This window comes from Physella acuta, unplaced genomic scaffold (assembly GCF_028476545.2).
Source record: "Physella acuta isolate Inbredline_101_S28 unplaced genomic scaffold, ASM2847654v3 ptg000094l, whole genome shotgun sequence".
Taxonomy (NCBI): Eukaryota; Metazoa; Mollusca; class Gastropoda; family Physidae; genus Physella; species Physella acuta.
In genome coordinates this window covers 354,083-376,449 of record NW_026731614.1, presented here as the reverse complement: position 1 = coordinate 376,449, position 22,367 = coordinate 354,083, and the positions used below count along the sequence as shown (strand labels likewise).

At 37.7% G+C, this 22,367-nt stretch overlaps 1 protein-coding gene across 2 annotated transcripts in view; it reads left to right on the top strand.

The window, feature by feature from the left end:
• The window catches only part of LOC131929070 (uncharacterized), a 37,349-nt gene extending 15,310 nt beyond the window's left edge, over window positions 1–22,039 (top strand). For both annotated transcript variants that reach the window (XM_059285272.1, XM_059285265.1), the window contains exons 2-13: window positions 1,928–2,100; window positions 3,647–3,774; window positions 3,962–4,077; window positions 4,502–4,593; window positions 7,674–7,866; window positions 15,203–16,050; window positions 17,139–17,246; window positions 17,542–17,604; window positions 17,754–17,985; window positions 19,260–19,431; window positions 19,830–19,952; window positions 20,865–22,039. In XM_059285272.1, the coding sequence (XP_059141255.1) occupies window positions 1,978–2,100; window positions 3,647–3,774; window positions 3,962–4,077; window positions 4,502–4,593; window positions 7,674–7,866; window positions 15,203–16,050; window positions 17,139–17,246; window positions 17,542–17,604; window positions 17,754–17,985; window positions 19,260–19,431; window positions 19,830–19,952; window positions 20,865–21,405 (2,739 nt within the window). In that variant the 5' untranslated portion in view covers window positions 1,928–1,977 and the 3' untranslated portion in view covers window positions 21,406–22,039. The remainder of the gene's footprint in view (window positions 1–1,927; window positions 2,101–3,646; window positions 3,775–3,961; window positions 4,078–4,501; window positions 4,594–7,673; window positions 7,867–15,202; window positions 16,051–17,138; window positions 17,247–17,541; window positions 17,605–17,753; window positions 17,986–19,259; window positions 19,432–19,829; window positions 19,953–20,864) is intronic.
• The last annotated feature ends 328 nt before the right edge of the window (window positions 22,040–22,367 follow it).

Sequence of the window (22,367 nt, the reverse complement as noted above, 5' to 3'; positions counted from 1 at the left end):
TCATACGACAACTGTTGGACGCAATTCGTTTTCTTTAAAGTGTCCCGAAATACTTGAATGGTCTCATCCATCCACATTACAAGAGTTAGGTCTGGGTGGGACGTGATGTGGCGTACAAAATTGGTATCCAAGGCAATTTCATGCAAATTATACAAGGCATCCCTTGATAGTTAATTTATATCTGTGCTAACACAGAACACGAATATGAACAGAATGAAAAAAAAAGTGCGTCTGTAGATAACTAACATGAATAAGGTCCGCTATCGAAAAAAATACCATTTAATAGCTAAAAGGGGTCATCTATAAATGATGTCACGCTTTTTTGACGATTTTTACCCCCCCCCCCACCTCCGTCACACATCATCACAAAAAACCAGACCCCCCCTCCCCCCCCCCCCCCCACTAAAATGACACCTCAGCCGACAACCCCTCTCAAAATTGCAGTTGAGTTTTTTTAAAACATCGATATTTTCCCACAATCTTGTCTAATTTCGGTCAAAATAGAGTATTTTACTCAATTCCTATTACAATGTATTATAACAGTTTTATAAAACGCGAAAAACGTCTAAAATTCTTTTTCCAACAGTGCTTTTTATAGTGTGACTTCACAACATCTAACCCCCTCCTCCCCCTACAGACCCCCCTCACCCCCCCTACGAGTGTGACGTCATTTATGGAAGACCCCCAAACACCACCACCAAAACCAAAAAATTCAGATAAGTTCAACTTGGTTTTAAAAAATATTTGAAGTAGGCCCATAGCTTAAGATATAGCACGAGCAACTAATAATATCGGTGACGTCACTTTTTCCCCCCAAACAGTAAGTAAGAGAAAAAAAAACTGGGACATTGAGAGTTCATAAAAGCTTAGGAATAAGCAACACATAAGGGAGGGTTAATCTAGTCCTCACCTTCACATAGGGCAGTAATCGCATACTTAATTTGAGGTTATTTTTTCTGACTTGTTTATGGAAATAATAAATAATAAATTTTTATATATATTTACAATAAATTAATAAATAATAATATAACATTTATGGGAAAATTCGGAAAAGTCACAACCGTGATATAAAATCTAATATAAATTAGTGTAAAGGAACATTGGAAGAGAAAACACACAGTAAGTAGTTCTTACCTCCAGAATAGTTGAATCCAAATGATGTAGGCATTTCCTTGAGCTTAGATTTATATGGTAAAAAAAGCTAGAAAAAATCGTAGGCGGCGCGGCGGCTATAATACAAAATTTCTATGCAACAATAGAAAATATGTTTGCGGCGGCAGCGGATCAGGGCACGGCGATCTTCAAAGACGGTGAATCAGGCGGCCTCGGCGTTCTACACAAAAGACAGAAGTTGATCTATCGTCGGCGGTATTTCCGTCGGTTTCGAACAAGGTGATAATCTAAGTCGACACAAAAGATGGGGGAGTCGACAAATCATCAGTATGTCTAGCGACGGAAAAGTCGGAAGTTTTAACAATGTAAACGAAACGTCTTTGGAGTCTGGACCAAATACCACTAAAAATCGGGTGCGGTAAATTTTTCGCAGAAATCTCCGCATTTCATCACCACCCAGCGTAAGTATCGGGTTGTGGGAAAATGCGAGACAAAAAAGTCACGTGACCGACCGTTTTCGCGCCCTTCTCGCATTTTCCCCGCCTCGCCATTTCGCTTTTCGCGTCTCGCAATTTCCCCACACCCAAAGAGCAGACTCTTCCTTTCTTCTCAGTTAGTATGGAAGCCCGGAAGGTCAAATTATTCTTGTTTTGGAAATATTTATTGAGGAAGAAGACTTAACTGTTCTATTTGAGCATGCTTTTTATAGTTCAATAAATAATCCTGACCATCTTAAAAAAAATGCAAATGTTTATGGCTTTACTGGTTATGCTACTCATGTCTGTAAAAAAATACCATTGTTTTTCTAATTTAGGACTGTACAACTCAGAATCTATTGTCCCAGGAGTTTCCGATGTTGGCAACATGCGTCCTAGAGTCAAAGGCGGGCGTACCAAAGAAATTAAGGCTTCTATTCCAGTTGTGCAACCTATTGTTCAAGTTCTTGATCCTGTTAGCCCAAAATTGTCAGTTGCTGTCTCTTCTGATGTTAGTACATGACAAACTTTTGTCAATTAATTTGTTTGTATCCATAAAAACTATTTTTTTAACATTAAGTAATTACACCTTGATGATGTCACAGTTAAAATTCAGCATGTAATCTTACTGGATATATTTTTAACCTTTCTTTTAACCTCTGTTTCTTATTAAGTTTCTAGTACTATATTGCTATTTTGAAGTGGTGTCCATATCAACTTGTTTTGACCAGAGAAAGCTGGGTATTGTGGTGGTGGCTGCAGTTATTTTGTTATTAAGTTTGTAAAATTTTTAGAGTAGTAGATTAAAATTAAAAATAGATGAACAATTGTTATTTTCTAAGAACATTTTTACTTTCTCGTATATACGAAGTATAGAGAAAGTCTTGTAAACGTGCAAAAAAAAAAAATCGAGATTTTTACAAATCTCGACGTTTCACACCTCACTGATACGGAAAAACATAATTTTGCAATCTTGTCCGTATGTCTGTGTGTCTGTCTGTGTGTCTGTCTGTGTGTCTGTCTGTCCGTGTGTAAACACGATAACTTGAGTACCGTTACAGCTAGGTTGATGAAATTTCATATATAAGTATTTAATCAAAATCGTAGATCCGTATCAACTTTTGAGCGATTTCCGATAACCGGAAGTGGTACTTTTTCTACTTTGAATTTTTCAAAAGCCTATAACTTGAGTACTATTTCAGATAGATAAATGAAATTTCATATGTAAGTAAAAGATCTAATTCTCTACCTTCTATTAAATTTTGAGTCATTTCCGTTGACTGGAAGTAGTACTTTACGCTACTTCCGATTTCTCAAAAAACGAATGTAAATTTTAAAAGTAATAATAATATTGCGCACTGTGAGGGTGGGGATTTTTATGAAGGCGGTAACGAATGAATCCAACAACACACAGTTCAAGTTCAACTATAATTGTTCTTTATTAAAATGATATATATGTTCAAGTTTCTACCTAACTGATCTACACTGTACTATTTACTATACTACTGACTGTTCATACCACATATTACCTACTACTACGCACTCCCATGACCAATCCTAACACTGACCAACTGTTCCGTAGCTCTGCAAATTACAACCATCTCTAACCACTACCTAACACCTTCTCTCCTCGCTAGCTAATCATCCTCTGCCGGCCTAACAGTCTACTGCCCCACGCCTCAGTGGTCAGCTGACCGTCCCACGTGACCGGTCAGCCCTGTGTGCCCATTGGCCTCTCTAACCAACCAACTAGGCCTATAGTCTGTTTCTGCTAACCTATATCTGCTAAACATGTCTGACGTAATCTTGCGTCATCACACGCACCATTATGCGCTTTTTTATTTGGCGTTCACTTGGTGTGCAATTAATTTGTCTACGAGATTTTATTCTATTTTTAAAACTTTAAGTATTTAAAATGGGTTAAAAATCATGTCTATAGCCCGAGTTCCCATCCCCTGTTATTTTATATAAGAATATTCGAGAAAGTTTAGGGGAGATCACTCCCGGTTTATTTAATACAATACTCTGTAATTGTAAATATATCCTACAAAATTTAGATGTCAACAACATTAGGGGAAAGTGATTTCACCTCAACAAGCATAAAATACAGCAAGCCTGTGTCACTTAAGGACCTTTGTGTTGAAGACAAGAAGCGAGTTGCCAATCTGATTAAAGAACTTGCAAGGTAAAGCTGAAACATTCATGTAAATTAAGCTATGTTACATAAAGTGTACTTAAAAAAGTGTTTTTGATGTGTTGTAGAAACATTTTCTTAATGCTAAAAAGTATTGAGTATTTTTCTATTGAAAAGCAAAACATTACAAATTTATGTTCTTATCAACTCTTTATGAAAGGTTCATTTTTTTCTGTAGAATATCTGAGGAGAAAGAGAATGCTGAAAAAAATTTGGAGCAGGAGAGAAAACATTACATTGAGCAGGTGATGAAGTTGGTGGAGCAACAAGAACAGCTGATGAAGGAAAGAGAAGGCAAGGATGTGTATTCTTCTTCTTTGCCTTTTTCAACTTCCAGTAGTAGTTCATAGGCCATTTACAAAATCCTTCCACGCTTTTCTGTCCTTTTTCCATTTATTTCTACTCTTTCCAATAATAATATCTTTTTCAATTTTCCTTCATCATGTCACTCTTTTTATTTATTCTTTAATGTTTGAACTATCAATTTTAACCTTTTTTCTGAGTTTCTTTGCTCTACTGGGATCTATCCTGTCCTTTCTCATACTGAACTGTTGTCTTAGACACCTGGCCAAAACCATGTATTGATGTAGGGGAGGTAATATAACAAAAACCTTCTTAAAAATAAAAAGTTTTTATTCCAATTACCAATTACACTACAGTAATATGAATATCATGTTATTGCACAGACATAGAATTAACTCAGTGTTACTCTCTCCAGATGTGGAAAGAAAGGTTCAAGAGTACCAGTCCTATTTCCTACAGCTACAGAAACAAGAAGAAACTCTACAGCAGCAAAAGGCCTCTGCGCAAGTAAGTCATCAGTTTTGTAGTCAGTGCCGGTGTCAGGTTATTTAGCGCCCTAGGCAAAACTTATTAAAACGCCCCCTTTCACACAAATTAATTACATATGTATAAGAGAAGAATTGTTTAAAAGTGACATATTACTTTATTATTATTGCATACACCTTATATTTACACATCAAAATCAAATTTTACTTGCCCACTTCGTCGCAAAAATTTGCACTAATTCCTTCAATTCCAGTTTGCAAACATAATCACATTCTATTGAAATTGTTGCTACGTCCACTAGTTTGCTTTGTTTGTTTACGACATAGCCCCCCCCCCCCCCCCCCCCAACCCCTAAGAGATAACAGTCTGGAAAAAAATGGAACTTACCTGCTTTAAGCTTGGCTGTCTTTAAGTATAATTGTAAAATGTCTATATTGTGTGATTATGTAACATTTTTTTTTTGTTTTTGAAAAATTAACGGTTATAAATGTTATAGATTCCAGCCTACAATTGTTATAAATGAATCCTTTAGGAGAGGGTGAAAAATATGAAAAAGACGCTTAATAAATTATATGATTAATTTGCGACTAAGATGATTTTAGACACATTTGTTGCACCATCTCATACTGTACATCTACTAACATTAAGTATTGCAATCTACAACGGCTACTGATGTATTTGTTTTTTAACTTGATAATGCTAAAAAAAACCTACCAAACTATTTTGTTTAGACTGCTGCTCTATATAATTTTTACAATAGCAAATAATATCTTAAAGTTGTATTTATAGGTAAGCGGTCAACCTAAGGTGCAGGAATTTGAAATGAATGTAAATTTAAGCAATGAATTATCTCCCATTTGGAAATCCAATACCAATATTTTATCCAAGGGAAATAACTTTTACAAGAATAGCTAAATCAACCAAGTGTAACTAAGACATGCTTGAAAAACACAATAAAACTCTCTAAATTTCATTACATAATAATTCTAACAAATCTTTTATATTAGCAAGGTAACCGTGTCAAAATAATAAATTTTACTTATTGACTATTTAACTGTATGTTTTGTTTGAAAGTCTAAACACGGTAGCTTTATTGTAACATACTTCTAGTCAATTTAGATGACATACAATTATCAGGCCAGCGTCATTTATGAAGTTTCCAATATTTTGGATCCCTTTTAATTAAGGGGACACCTTTAAAAAAAATCAAATACCAGGTAACTGTTAAGACCAGGGGTCGGCAACCTGCGGCTCTTTTGATATCAAGATGCGGCTCTCCATCTCCTTGAACAAATACTAATAATCTTAATAAAAAACTAAAATATTTGAAATAAAATAATGCTAGTGGCTCTTTAAAACCAGGGAAATTTTGAAAATTGTAACTTTTGGCTCTTCCGCTTCAAAAGGTTGCCGACCCCTGTTAAGACATTGCTATAATGGAGGCCACTGAGTTGACATAAAAATTAAAACTTAAGCCTAAAAATAAATCAGAAATTTAATATTTTTAGAATCAATGTTATAAAAGTTGCAAATCCAGAGAACTTGAAAATAATTTGTTGAGTTTAAGGCTTCATTTTTATTTATTTTCATCAAGCCTAAATTATAAGCTGATGTTTCACTTTCGTAAGACAAACATTGATTAGCTGTACAGGAACTCCGTGATCGAATTCTTACAGCCCCACATCATAGTTTTTTTGTTTACACTCGACCACTCGATATACTCTACTACATTCACAACACATATCAAACTTTGATACCTAAACATAACTAGACTCGATGCTCCAGAACTACGACACCAACTGGCTTAACTTCACCAAGCTCTACAATCGATACTCCCAATAAATAACGATTTCACTGACCTACTACTACACTTTAGCAGTCTACACAATTTGATACTTCAATACCGCAAGGCTCGATACTCCCGGACTCCAGAACTACGATACCTCATCACCCACATTCTCATTTCTCTACTACCAATCAGATTCCACTAGACCTTCAACTAAACAACAGCCAAATAAAAAATAGGACACTTTAATACTTCGATACTTTATACCTACGAAACCATATCAGCAACAGCCTTCCGCGTTACTCCCAAATGATTTATCGAAACTTACCAAACTAGTACAATATTCTGAACACCCCGTCATTACAAAACTCTATACCCCAGAACAGATTTCTAAGTCAGAGAAAATGAGACATACAAGCCTTACTAAAAACCAAAATTGCACGTGTTTTGGAACACCCCCTTATGCGCTGGAGTGATAACTAAATCAACATTAAAATAAGATCATCGTTTGAAATTTAAATTGCCAACTTATTTAATCGTTTTTCTACAAAAGGCAAAGTGAATGGTAAAAAGCACCCAGACATTTCCAAATTAGGGAGGTGCGGGTGCATTTTCACCATCGCAAATAAATATAGGCCTATATATGCCTAATTTTGGGGTGGGGATGTAAAATTGATAGTTTGAAATAGATCGCTATATTACCATCTATAGTTTATAAAAGATAAAGTTATTTATTATTAGGTACTTTTTGAGAGATTAAACCTTTTTGTGCCTCCCTAGGGATGGCGCCATAGGCGACGGCCTAGTTCGCCTTATAGGTAGCGCCGGCCCTGGTTGTAGTCAACTTAAAAAAAAAATTAAGGGTTTAATATTACTTTGAGGCTTATATATATATATATATATAATATATATATATATATATATATATATATATATATATATATATATATATATATATATATATATATATATATATATATATATATATATATATATATATATATATATATATATATATATATATATATATATGTATGTATACATATGTATATATACATATATATATATATATCACAAAAGAACCCTTTGTAAATAATTATTTTAAAAAGATTATTTGTTAACTAGATATAAGTTTAAAATGATCATGTATTTGCAATAATTACCAGTCTTTCTTGAACATTAAAAAACAGTTTAACCCTTTTAGACCTGGTGGTTGTGATAGTGTATTAGATAGCTTGTTTTGAACCAGTTTTTTTTTTAAATACATCAAGAAATCTGGATGCAAGTTATTAAACCTATGAATGTTATCTGGCAGATACAGCAAGTACTGGTGAACAACAGAGCTGTGTTGAGGCCAGCTGGAGATGCTGGCAACACACACTGTCTGACATGTCATGCTCCTGTCAGTGACAGCACCCACTGTCGGACATGTCATGCTCCTATCAGTGACAGAACACACTGTGTGAAATCTCAAGTGCTTGGCAGTCCAAGAGTCCAATCAAGAACAGGTAAATTTCAGTTCCATTTTTAAGAATGTTTTTTTTTTCTGCAGAATTTAAGATCTTTTTGGAATAAATTAAACTATTTTAGTCTCGATGTCTTTAAGTCATCTAGTGTAGTATTTTGGACTGGGGTATTGCTAACCCAAATCCTCAGTATATTTCTCTTAAGTCTTTAGGACGTGCCTGAGGTTACCAAAATTCTGAAACTAAGGGTAACTGTGTTTTATCTTTAACATATAATTCTTTAATGTGATAAGGTATTAGATATTGATGAACTCTACTTCATCTGTTCATAAGGAGTGTAACGTTAACCTATCTATCAGCTAAATAGAAGGAGAACGTCCCCGGATTCTTTTTTCGGGGTCATATGCAAATGCCTTACGGCCAAAGTGGATGAACACTTAACACAACGACCCACTAGGGCTCGAATTTAATGTCTAGGGGAGCTAGTGATACTATTGTAATTAACACTCATCCAATCTACATACGACCTTTTAATCAGCGAACTCAATTGTGGCAGAAAACAAAGATGAACTAGATAAAATATTTAATGTATAAAATATCAAAACCCAACTTACGCAATGTAGGAAAAAACACTATCACAGATTTCTACACGGTCTAAAGAACAGCTGCAGGCCACACAACACTGCTGTAGCTTCTAGACTTACTTAGCGACAAGTAATATTAAACTAGAAGACTAAATCAACTGAAGAAAGCAAGGCACACACAGGTCTTAAGTACTCTCACGTTCAAATGGTCAGAGTCTATAGCCGGACAATATGGACGGCTGCCTGAACAAGGTAAAACGGCCTCGTAGACTGCCAGGTCAAGATAAACTGCCACGTGTTGCGAGTGTGCAGTGCAATTAAAGACTTCTGTGACAGGGGAGGTTATCCTCAACTCATGTCGCCATTGGTTGGGATAATCATCTGATCAGAATCATTCAATCAGATTTTAATGGAAAATTTTTATGTCTCAAACACCTTAATAAGTCAATGGAAAAACCCCAGGTGTTACACCATCATTCCATATAAGGAATTATACAATGTCAAAATAAAAATGACTCGACCTAAGTAGGTCACATCCCCTCCCTTTTTGGAAGTGACAGATAGGTTCCACAAAAACATACATAAGGAACCAATCTGGCAATGAAATAACAAAATTGTTTTACAAATGTAGGCAATCAAAATCATAACACCAGATGAAAATATCCCTGAACATAAAAGGGAAGTAACTCCAACTTTTACAATTGGTGAAAGGGGAGTAACCCTTCAAAAAGTAATTATACATCAAAATCCCTCAAAAAAGGGTATTACAATATTCCCATGTGGATATTAAAAGTGGTAAACCCGCCAGGGTATGACCTTTATTTCAATGACTAGCTACAATATCAATTGAGTCATATGAGACATATTATTATAAAAAATTACATATAATCAAAAACCACCTTTAATTAAGGTTCACCTGAAAATAAACAAAATATTCAACAGGATTGGAATTTTGAAAAATTCTAACTCACACCACTCATTTTCATATGAGTGACACTCAAACAAAACCTGTTTATGGTCCTAATGAACCACAAAGCGTGTCACATGATCAATGTGTACAACAAGATTTTACATCCTTGACAAACAATCAGCCACAACATTATCACTACCCTTAATGTGTGAAATTTCCAGATTAAAATTTTGGAAATATAAGCACCATCTCAATATTCTTTGATTTGTCTGTCCTAACTTAGAGGTAAATTTCAGGGGATCATGGTCAGAAAACACTCTGACTGGATTGGTTGAAGAAGAGACATAGACCTCAAAATGTTGTAATGATAAAACCAAAGCTAAAGCTTCTTTTTCAATAGTAGAATAATTCTTTTGGTTCTCATTTAACTTCCTGGAAAAAAAGGCAATGGGATGGTCAATTCCCATGTTGTCTTCTTGGAATAGGACTGGGCCAATGGCTAAGTTGCTAGCATCAATGGCAAGTTTAAAGGGCTTGCTGAAATTTGGTGCAGCCATAACAGGAGCATTAGATAGAAATGACTTAATAGTTAAAAAAACTTCTTGACATTTATCTGACCATTCAAACTCAACACCCTTTTTCAATAATGCAGTAAGAGGTTCAGCAATAGCTGAAAAGTTTTGACAGAACCGTCTATAGTAACCAGCCATCCCAAGGAACTTTTTGATATCTTTACAATTTTTGGGAGGTGGTAACCTTACAATAGCATCTACTTTAGCTTCAATGGGCCGAACTTGGTTCGTTCCCACTTGGTAACCCAAATAGGTAATTGAAGCTTTACAGAAATCACTTTTATGTAAGTTTACAGTAAAATTAACTTCAGACAATTTTCTAAAAAGGTTAGTCAATTGAACAATATGTTCTTCAAAAGTATTAGAAAATACAACTATATCACCTATGTAGGCCTCACATTGGTCTATGTCAGCAATGACAGAGTTAATGACCCTCTGGAAAGTTTGACCAGCATTTCGCATACCAAAGGGCATACGTTTGTATCTATAAAAACCATTAGGGGTTACAAAAGCAGATATTTCTTTTGCACGGTCAGATAAGGGGATTTGCCAGTATCCTGAAAGTAAATCAATTTTGGAAATTATCTTAGCCTGACCAACTTTATCAATAACGTCTTCTATCCGAGGTAAGGGATAGGAATCAGCTTTGGTGAGCGCATTCACCTTCCTAAAGTCGGTCACAAACCTGAAAGATCCACCGTCTTTCGGGACTAGGAGACATGGGGAACTCCAGTTGCTGAAACTGGGCTCAATGATATCATTCTTGAGCATATAATCAATTTCATCTTTTATCAAAGCAGCTTTTTCCGGGTTAACTCTATAGGGGTGTTGTTTAATGGGTTTTGCGTCACCAACGTCTACATCATGAGGTGGAACCTTCGCTTCTTTGGGGACATCCCCAAAAATAGAGGGAAATGTCTCAAATAACTGAGACAACATATGGCTTTCCTCTGTGGACAAATGCATAAGGTGGACATTCAAATTATCTAAAAAGGAAGAATTTACCAATTTTGGGGGTTTCAATTTATCATGTATCACATCATCAGAAACATTTGAACATACAGGTAAAGTAGTTTTAGCTGTGGATTGAAAATTGTTACAATTATCATAATATTTTTTCAGTGAGTTGACATGATACACTGTCTGTTTCTTTCTTCTGTCGGGCGTATTGACAACATAGTTCAAATCACTTAATTTTGAATGCACAGTAAAGGGTCCACAATATCTCAAGGATAACGCATTGTTCAGATTAGGTACTAGCACAAGAACTTTGTCGCCTGGATTGAATGTTCGTTTACAAGAACTCTTATCATACTGTTCTTTCATTCTAACTTGGGCCTTTCTTAAGTTTTTGTGAGCCATTTCGCACACGGCTTTCAGTCGAACGTGAAAATCGTCGAAGTTTTCCACTGGATGATCACTGGTACCTGTCCAACGTTCATGTATCAGCTTCAGGGGGCCACGGACAGAATGTCCAAACACAAGTTGAAAAGGCGAGTAGCCTAAAGAGTCCTGGACACAGTCCCTCGCGGCGAAAATAATCCAAGGAACAGACTCATCCCATTGGGTGTTACTATTAGCGAATGTCCTTAGCATGGTTTTGAGGGTTTGGTGGAACCTCTCAAGTACGCCTTGAGACTGAGGGTGGTAGGCTGAGCTGGTGATGTGGGTAACGCCTAGCTTGGCTAGCGCTTCCTGAAAATGGTGACTGGTGAAGTTGCTGCCTTGATCTGTTTGCACGATTCTAGGTAATCCAAAGGTAGTGAAGAACCGGGTCATGGCTCTGACTACAGTCTTTGCCTTAATGTTCCGTAAGGGAATCGCCTCGGGAAAACGGGTACTTGAACACATAAAGGTAAGTAGGTACTCGTTGCCCGCCTTGGTTTTAGGCAAGGGACCTACACAGTCCATGACGATTTTAGAAAAGGGTTCTTCTAATACAGGAATCGGACTCAAAGGGGCCTTAGGAATTGTCTGGTTTGGCTTTCCGGCCAACTGACAGTTCGTGCAACTTCTACAGTAACGCGACACATCTTTTCTCATTTTGGGCCAAAAGAACAGTTCTTTGATCTTCGCCGTCGTTTTAGTGACACCTGGGTGCGCTGACATTGGATGGTCATGTGCCAGCTTAAGTATTTCATGCCGATAAGGTGGAGGGATCCACAGCTGGTTTTTACCCAACCATGGTTCGGCTGGTGAGGCATTCACCGGTATAGCGCGACGAAAGAAGAGGCCGTTCTCGGAGAAATATTCTCCATCGTCAGATGATAGAGATTTTTCGACCGTTGCTTGGAGTTCCGCGTCGACTTGTTGAGCTTTAATGATGTATTCCTGAGATATCCTCAGGGGTAAGCCCAGACTTGTGTTTTCTGGAAGCATAGACTCCAGTTTGGGAGTCGAATTTCTTGACGATGATGGTAGATGTGGTTCAGACGTTGTGTCAGCCAATTGTTTGGTCTGGCTTCTTGTCACCGCACATGCAGGATACAGTTCATAATCATTATCTGGAACTGTTGACAAAGGGTCTGAAACCGTACAGGGGTATACTTTGCTTCCCGCAAGGTCATTCCCTAGAAGTAGGTGTACTCCTGGGACAGGAATACTATCTATCACACCTAAAATGACCTCACCTTCGACGAGATGATGTTTCAGGGCAAACTTGTGTAGAGGGACGACAGTAGATTTTGTCCCCACTCCCTGGATAATGGAAATCTTTCCGGTGTTCGTCTCTGGTGTAATGTCCATTGAACTTTTCAAAAGGAGTGATTGTGACGCTCCTGTGTCTCTTAGAACGGTGATATTCCGCTGAGACAACGGATCACCTGGTTTGCTAATGATGGCTTCGGCAATAAAAGATGAAAAGTCAACTTTTCTCGATCCCTCGAGATCGGTAGACTCGGAAGAAACTGGATGGTGGCGAGAACAGTCAAAATGTGACTGCACATAATGTGTGGAGACTTGACTACCTTCTTGCGGACACTTAGGGTTAGAGTCCTTTAGAATTCTAGAGTTCATAGTTGAACTGGCTGCTTGAGGGGATAGAGCATAGTGCGCAGAAGTACGCACCACCTCTCTGTTATATTGACGACGTTTGTAACAGTCCTTGACAAGATGACCAGGCCTTTTGCAGAACTGGCATACTGCTCGACGATTGAGAGTTGATCTTGGTTTCTCTCTGGACTGTAATGCCTTCACGTGTTGGCCAACAGGAGGATTGCTGCCAAAAAGGGGAAGCACGGGGTTGAGGCGGTTTCCTGACACTGGTGGTTTCTTATGCACCAACATATATGTGTCAGCCGACTCAGCAGCCTTCTGGATGTCAGTTATCTTGTTATCCAGTATGTGTAGTCGTATCTCTTCAGGCAGGGACGATAGGAATTCTTCCCTTAGGATAAGTGACCTGAGTTTCTCAAACTCAGAAACTTCCTCAGAGTGTAGCCACCTTGAGAATATTTTCTCCTTTTCAAAGAGAAATTCCACATATGATTGTGTGGGTAACTTGCGGAGTGTTCGGAATTTTGTCCGATAGGCCTCGGGCGTCAGTGCGTAGGCCTTTAAAATGGCAGTCTTGACCAAACTATAGTTATTTTGAACGTCGTGAGAGAGTGCCTGGTATGTTTTTGCAGCTTTCCTAGTAAGGACAGAGCTCAATAAAGCAGTAATGGAAGTTTCGGGCCATTCACATGTCTTCGCTAAACTCTCAAACGAGTTAAAGAAAACGACCAAATCTGTTTCATCAAATTTCGGAACTAATTTCCCAAATTTGGCAATCACTTGCCCTACCGACAACTTTTTTGGATCTACCGGAGAAGTGACATCACTAACTTGGCCAAACTCTAATTCCAACCTCCTCTTATCTAAAGCAATTTTAGCCTCTAACTCCTGTTTCTCTAGAGCACTTCTAGTTTCAAACTCCTTTTCTTTTAATAGAAGCTCCCTCTCTTCTATAGATTTCTCCTCGCGGAGCAACACACTAGCTAACAAACTTTCGTCAAATACTCCTTCATTAATGAAATGAACAACAATTTTATCTCTCAACACCTCTGACTTCTGCGTAACAGAATAATCCAATTTCAATTCCTTAACAACACTAACCAAAACTTTTCTACTCAACTTTTCTACATCTTCAACAGTAGGATTAGCCAAAAACGACTCCATAACACTACTTGAAAATCACAACAAGCCTAGATTCTTTAAATTAATACACAGCGTTGGACCGTGTACTTGACCTCTAAATGTAGGACGTGACACGTCTGCTTATTTGACCTAGATACTCTAGCCTGAGCGCGCGTTGTAAGAACACTGCGCTACTGGATATAAAAACAACTAAATCCAACTAACCTTAGTATTCAACTGATATAACCAACAACTGGAACGACAGATTAAATCCCGGCTTGGCCCCCACTTTGTAACGTTAACCTATCTATCAGCTAAATAGAAGGAGAACGTCCCCGGATTCTTTTTTCGGGGTCATATGCAAATGCCTTACGGCCAAAGTGGATGAACACTTAACACAACGACCCACTAGGGCTCGAATTTAATGTCTAGGGGAGCTAGTGATACTATTGTAATTAACACTCATCCAATCTACATACGACCTTTTAATCAGCGAACTCAATTGTGGCAGAAAACAAAGATGAACTAGATAAAATATTTAATGTATAAAATATCAAAACCCAACTTACGCAATGTAGGAAAAAACACTATCACAGATTTCTACACGGTCTAAAGAACAGCTGCAGGCCACACAACACTGCTGTAGCTTCTAGACTTACTTAGCGACAAGTAATATTAAACTAGAAGACTAAATCAACTGAAGAAAGCAAGGCACACACAGGTCTTAAGTACTCTCACGTTCAAATGGTCAGAGTCTATAGCCGGACAATATGGACGGCTGCCTGAACAAGGTAAAACGGCCTCGTAGACTGCCAGGTCAAGATAAACTGCCACGTGTTGCGAGTGTGCAGTGCAATTAAAGACTTCTGTGACAGGGGAGGTTATCCTCAACTCATGTCGCCATTGGTTGGGATAATCATCTGATCAGAATCATTCAATCAGATTTTAATGGAAAATTTTTATGTCTCAAACACCTTAATAAGTCAATGGAAAAACCCCAGGTGTTACACCATCATTCCATATAAGGAATTATACAATGTCAAAATAAAAATGACTCGACCTAAGTAGGTCACCAGGTCTGAGAGTGTTTTACTGCAAGATGAAAGCAGATTTCAGCTCTATCATGTTTAAGTTTGTGGTACCCATAGCATTAGTAAGAAACATATTACAATGACTACTGGATTGATGGTTTTCAGATGTTGAACAGCCCTCTGAGAATCTGTACATGAATGAAACAGAGAACTTGTCCACAGAAGCCCAGCCTTCAGCCTCGTACACGGAGAGGCCTTTCACAGCCATGATCAACCAGGAGATAGCCAACCAACAGCAGATTCTGGCCCTGAGTCTCAAGTCCCCTGGACCCACTCACCACAGCACACACAAAATGAACCCTCAGTCTAAAAACTTGAGCAGTCAAATTTCTCCTCAGGAAGATAGAAAAAGCAATGAAAATTTCCTTGATACTCAAGCAAGCAGCCATAGAAGTAAACAGCCTAACATGGATACATATGGCAACACTGAATCACTGAAACCCGAGAAGTTTGGTAACTCTGATTTACTGACTCCAGAGAAGAACGAGCTCATTAGCAGGTTCATTGAAAGCCAGGCTGAAGTTTTAAAAACAAAACTTGATTCCAACCAAATGAATGGTAACATCATGGAAAGAGCAGGTTCCGAACCCCACCACACCAAGCTTGTGCGTGAGAAGAAGAAGCGCCGCAAGCCTCCAGTGACTAGCCACGGGCCATTGCTTGCCCCCATCATGTCCAGCACACAGAAGAGCTCTGAAATTGGAGACTTTGTCGACTCGACCTTTGACCTGCATGAGAATGATGGCATTATTGAATATGATGAGATGGAGGATTTGAACAGCAACAACAACAACAATGACGGGGAGGAGAGTGACAAGAATTCTGGGGGTAAAGCCCAGAAAAATGGTAGGGACTCTAGGATAAAGCTGGGCAGGGTGACATCCAAACATGCAGACATTGGCAAGCTGGAGGATGCCGGAGTGAACCAGGAGTTCTTAAGGAAATATAAAAAGGTAGGTTTTCTGATCTTTATTTCACATGGATATAGTATAGCAAGTCAACTATTTTATTTCACATGGATATAGTATAGCAAGGTAACCATTTAATATCACATGGATATAATATAGCAAGTTAAACATTTAATATCACATGGATATAGTATAGCAAGTTAACCATTTAATATCACATGGATATAATATAGCAAGTTAAACATTTAATATCACATGGATATAATATAGCAAGTTAAACATTTAATATCACATGGATATAGTATAGCAAGGTAACCATTTAATATCACATGAATATAGTATAGCAAGTTAAACATTTAATTTCACATAGATAGAGTATAGCAAGTTAACTATTTAATTTCACATGGATATAGTATAGCAAGTTAACTATTTAAATTCATATGGATATAGTATAGTATTGCTGTAGTAAAAATTCTAAAGGAAATATAAAAACGTAAGTTTCCTTAGGACTGGTTTGCCAACAGTTTTTTCAGAATGTAAGTCAGCTGGAAAGGTTTTATACAGTTAATACAATGCCACTTCTCACTTCTCTTACTGCACCCTTTTATGCTTGCATTGAATCCCTCAGTTAACCTTTGTTGGCAAATATTGATCTTGTTAATCCATGTGAAATTGCTTTGACCCCTGTTAACCTGTGTTGACCCATGTTAACCTGTGTTGACCCCTATTAACCTGTGTTGACCCCTGTTAACCTGTGCTGACCCATGTTAACCTGTGCTGACCCATGTTAACCTGTGCTGACCCCTGTTAACCTGTGCTGACCCATGTTAACCTGTGCTGACCCATGTTAACCTGTGTTGACCCATGTTAACCTGTGCTGACCCATGTTAACCTGTGTTGACCCCTGTTAACCTGTGCTGACCCCTGTTAACCTGTGTTGACCCCTGTTAACCTGTGCTGACCCATGTTAACCTGTGTTGACCCCTGTTAACCTGTGCTGACCCATGTTAACCTGTGCTGACCCCTGTTAACCTGTGCTGACCCATGTTAACCTGTGTTGACCCCTGTTAACCTGTGCTGACCCATGTTAACCTGTGTTGACCCCTGTTAAACCATGTTCCATCTACTGCCAGATGTCAGCCAGTGAGAGAAAACAAGAACTTCTAAGACAAAGAACTTTACTCTTAGAGGAACAAAATAGGCTGAGACTTTTGTTGGCGACACAGGAGACACAGCTCAAGGTAACTAAGAAAATCTGGGATTGATGCAAAAGCTGTAATGATATGGTTTTGGAGTTGTTTAGAAACAATATGATTGCAGCTTTTACTGATCAGCTATCCAACTATTAAGTTTTCAATACAATTTCATTGATTTGCCAATATTTTACTGAACATAATCATGAACTATTTTCTTTTGATTATGTCACTAATTTGGTGCTAAGATGAAAACTATTTATAAGAGCGTGTATGAAATTAACTATATTAAGCAGTATTCTTATAATATATAATGCATACATAATTTTATGCTTTTCTACAGTTGAAGCAAATGGAAGCTCTCACTAAAATGGAAGAAATGGAGAGCTCAACAGAACAAGATGAGGTAGGAATGGTGATAATTTGGTCTATTTGATATAGTTTTAGGTGTTCACTCAAACAACACACTAATCTAACAGTGGCAGAACTTATGGTCAATTTGATATTATGTATTTGTTACTTCTGCTACTAAAAAAATATTTGACCATTGTTTAGATTCTACGCAACTCCTTGAAAGGAAAAGAAGATCACGTGGAAGCAAAGAAACTAGAAGCACACAAAGAGAAAAGGATAGCACATGGCCTGGGTCATAAGGAATTATTAGCTCAGAAAGAGCTTGGTCAGAAGACTGGCCACAGTGTGAGGCCAACAAAAGAGTTAGATGGTGCTGATGTGGCTGAGAGACATGTGGTGAAAAAGTTGGATTATTCTTTTCATTCTGACTCTGGTAAGGATTAGTCTTTACATTCTGACTCTGGTAAGGATTAGTCTTTACATTCTGACTCTGGTAAGGATTATTCTTTACATTATGACTCTGGTAAGGACTATTCTTTACATTCTGACTCTGGTAAGGATTAGTCTTTACATTCTGACTCTGGTAAGGATTATTCTTTACATTCTGACTCTGGTAAGGATTAGTCTTTACATTCTGACTCTGGTAAGGATTATTCTTTACATTATGACTCTGGTAAGGATTAGTCTTTACATTCTGACTCTGGTAAGGATTATTCTTTACATTCTGACTCTGGTAAGGATTAGTCTTTACATTCTGACTCTGGTAAGGATTAGTCTTTACATTCTGACTCTGGTAAGGATTATTCTTTACATTATGACTCTGGTAAGGACTATTCTTTACATTCTGACTCTGGTAAGGATTAGTCTTTACATTCTGACTCTGGTAAGGATTAGTCTTTACATTCTGACTCTGGTAAGGATTAGTCTTTACATTCTGACTCTGGTAAGGATTATTCTTTACATTCTTACTCTGGTAAGGATTATTCTTTACATTCTGACTCTGGTAAGGATTATTCTTTACATTCTGACTCTGGTAAGGATTATTCTTTACATTCTGACTCTGGTAAGGATTATTCTTTACATTCTGATTCAGCTAAGGATTATTTATTACAATAATGCATTCTGATTCTGGTAAAAATTATTCCACATTCTGATTCTAGTAATGGTCATTTTAATTTTTTTTGTTTTGTGTTTAGGGATGGTCACAAATAAACAATGATTTGGATTTGGTGGAATGCTCTGTTAATTTTTTATAAATTCTTGTTAAAACAAGCTGGACATGTTCAAGACATTTTTTTTTTGTTTATATCGCTATTCTAGTCCTAATCCTGACTAGTCAAATACTAAATAGCAATTAAGCTAGGTAAAAACTTGATACTTTTTTCTTTCTTACAAGAACATAAGTTTCTCTTAAGCAGTGCTTAATTTTGATAAGCATAAGCAATGCTATTAAGGCTGACTGGGTGAAGAACAGTGCAATTCTCTTACCTATGTTACTAGCTGCTAGATTTTACGCTTGGTTTGCATATAGGGCAGTTTGGATAGGAGACGACTTATATGTCATCAAGCCTGCATTCTACCCCAAGACCTCAATATCCCCATTATACTATACATTACTATCCAGCTGTTTTATTTCAAGTAGTGACTGAATATTAATGCTATTGTTGTTTACATATTAACACCATTGCACTGAAACTGTTTTTTCAGAAGGTGAACTATCCAGCAGTACACTTTCTGCTCAGTCGTCTAAACAAAAACCTGCTCAGGTGTCCGCTCAGGTCCCTGTCCCAAAGGAGACAAACCACACCAGTGATGTCACGCCTCAGAAATCTCACAGAGTTGATGTCAGCACCAACATCTCCTATGTCCACCTACCACGGTAGTTATCTTTTTTCAATACATGAATGTTTTCATCCTATGGTCAATTCACTAACATTTATTTAATGTAAAAAATAACAAAAGTGCTGACAATTGTATAACCATTGTATAACAATAAATAAACATTGATATTCTGAATCTGTAAAAACTACCATTTAATACACAAAATAGCCCTAAAAAAAATCGGTTGCAAAAATAGATCCTTCTAGAAGAAAATAAAATTCCCTTTTCTATGGTACCTAGGAGTTCAATAGCTGCACAGGGGCAGACAGAATATGGAAGTGCTTTTTAATATTTAATACAGTGCAATCTAATCAATTATTTCATCATCTAATTGTAATTTACTATCAGCGTAAAGTAGATGTGGCAGGAAGTTAATGGCTGCACATTCCCTTCCAGAAATTTCCCAGAGTTGTCCAAAGGTAGGGACACCAAGGTGTCTGAGAGTGGCTCACCAACACCCAGCACTGGAGCTCAGCCGAGATCTATTGAGACCAAAACTATGGCCTGCCAGGCTACACTGTAAGGTTCTTTTAGTCCGGTTATGGTTAAAGTAGTAAAGTTTCCCTTTCAGACCTGACGGTCTGTGGGGCAAGTGAAGTAGAGTTCACTTGTTTCTGTGACATTGGCGAATGAAGAGATAGTGTGGTCAGCACTATGCCCAGCTGCCTTTACTTTCCCTAACGTGAGTTAGGTACCTATCAGAGTTGGGTGGACTCAGGGACGTTCTACTGACTTGAACCCGGATTTGAACTCGAGACTTACGGGTTAGCAGACCAGCTCTCTACTGCTAGACCACTCTGTCCTTGAGGTTATGGTTAGGCTCCTGTATAGTTAGGTCAGAGCTTTTATCTCTCCATGCTAAAGTCATGTGCCAGTAATGAACCCCAACAAGTTTGGTGAGGTCATGGTTAGGCTTCTCTATAGTTAGGTCAGAGCTTTTGTCTCTCCATGCTTAAGTCATGTGCCAGTAATGAACCCCAACAGGGTTGGTGAGGTTATGGTTAGGCTTCTCAGCAGAAGGTCAGACCTTTTGTCTGTTCATGCGAAACAAATCTGTCGCCAATAATTGTAGGTCTTGTTTGTAACTGTAATCCATATTCATGAGCACCTGCACTATACTAAACTTCTCATACATATTGAGAATTTAAACATCACATCTGAACTTGATTAGTATTAAGGTCTGAATTATTAGATATTTTAATGTAAGTCCTCTCATTGTTGCTAACATTAGTGATAAGCCAAATAAATCTCTCAGGTGTTATGTTGTGCTCTCACAAAAACCTGCCGATTAAGCGTTTTTTTTAAAAAATAAATTGTGAATGTTAAACTACTTATTTTGGAATTAAATGGATTGTCTACTTTGCAAATGAAATTTAATTACACATTTTCTTGCATCTAATTTGAAGAATATTTTTCCCAAAACCATTTCAGTGCTGATGCTCTCTCTATTGTTGATGTAATCTCGTCAATGGACGATGGGTTGTCTCCCCTTGCACTACCTCCCCCAGACAGACGCAGAAAGTCCACAGCCAGCTACTGCAGCTCCAGCCATTCCTCGCCCTCTGACCAGCGGCACCCTGACCTCTACCCCAAACCTGATTCACAAACTATTCCCAGAAGGGAGACTTTGAACTCTGGGAGGTTGTACTCCCCGACGACCTCTGACCTCGACCCCAACCTGGGTTTGTTTGTGTTGGAAAGGAACTTGATAGACTCTCCCCTGGTGAGCAGCTCTGCCCAGAGGAACAAACACCCAGGGCATGAAGACACGGCTATTGAGGACGTGGTGAACATTCTATATCAGGACGATGGTAGAGTTAAAAAGTCGGATAACAATAACTTTTTTAAAAAACCCACAAAACAAAATAAGAAAATTAATAATCAGAAAAGTTATTTGCTGGAAGCGGAGAATGATGAAACAAACTCTGATTTAGAAGAAAGCCAAATATTAGAGGAGGTTTTCTTTATCTAACCTGAATATAGGATGTTTTAGTATTTAGAATAACTATTTTCCAACAAAGCAGCTATGATAAGTTAAGCTTGTCTTCAGACTAGATTAGTGGACACATTGGGTAGGATAGACAACTTAATGGAGTCAACAGTGTACAACAGAGTAGCGGCTCCTTAACACACACCAGATCTTTATCAACCATTCTACTGTAGCCAACGTGAGGTTAATGGACATGAGCACACAAAACAAGGCTGAACATTTCATGTTGCCGCTTGTCCTTCCGTCTTGAATGTTGCATATCCGCAGATCTATTTCCTACTGGATATTTGAACTAATCTATTTTCTTGTTATAAAAAAAGGTGTTTATCTTATATTCCGCACTTCATACTTTTCCTAAACTTTTTACCTCTGAAGCAACACCACCTATATCACTATAAACTTGTAGTGTGATCAGAGGTTGATTGTTGGGGTGTTTTACCTGAAACTTGTAATATCATCATGTCCAATGAGGTACATTCCATGATATGCTGTTACTGCTGATTTGAGACTGCTTATTTGCACACAAGGACTATCCAATTATTAGGATAGATTTTCTTGCAATTAGGCCACATACAAAATTTTGTTTTTTATAATAAAATATATAGAGAAGATTGAAATACGGTTTATTTTATTATTATATGTTCATCATAATACAGTTGTGTAAGTGTAATGAGGAAAGACTCTGCAACGAAGTTGTTGTGACTCCAGCCTCTAATATTTTTGTTGATAAAGATTTTAGTGGTGGCATCCAGCATTGTTAATTAATGTACTCAGGAACAGTGTGGTCAAATGGTAGAGCTTGCACCTGCTAACGTGAAAGTCTCAAGCTCATATCCTGGGCTCAAGTGTCTGTCGTACGTCCCTGAGTCAACACAGCTGTAATGGGTACCTGATTCATGTTGGGGAAACTAAGGTGGCTTTGCTTGACTGCAGTATCCCTTCTT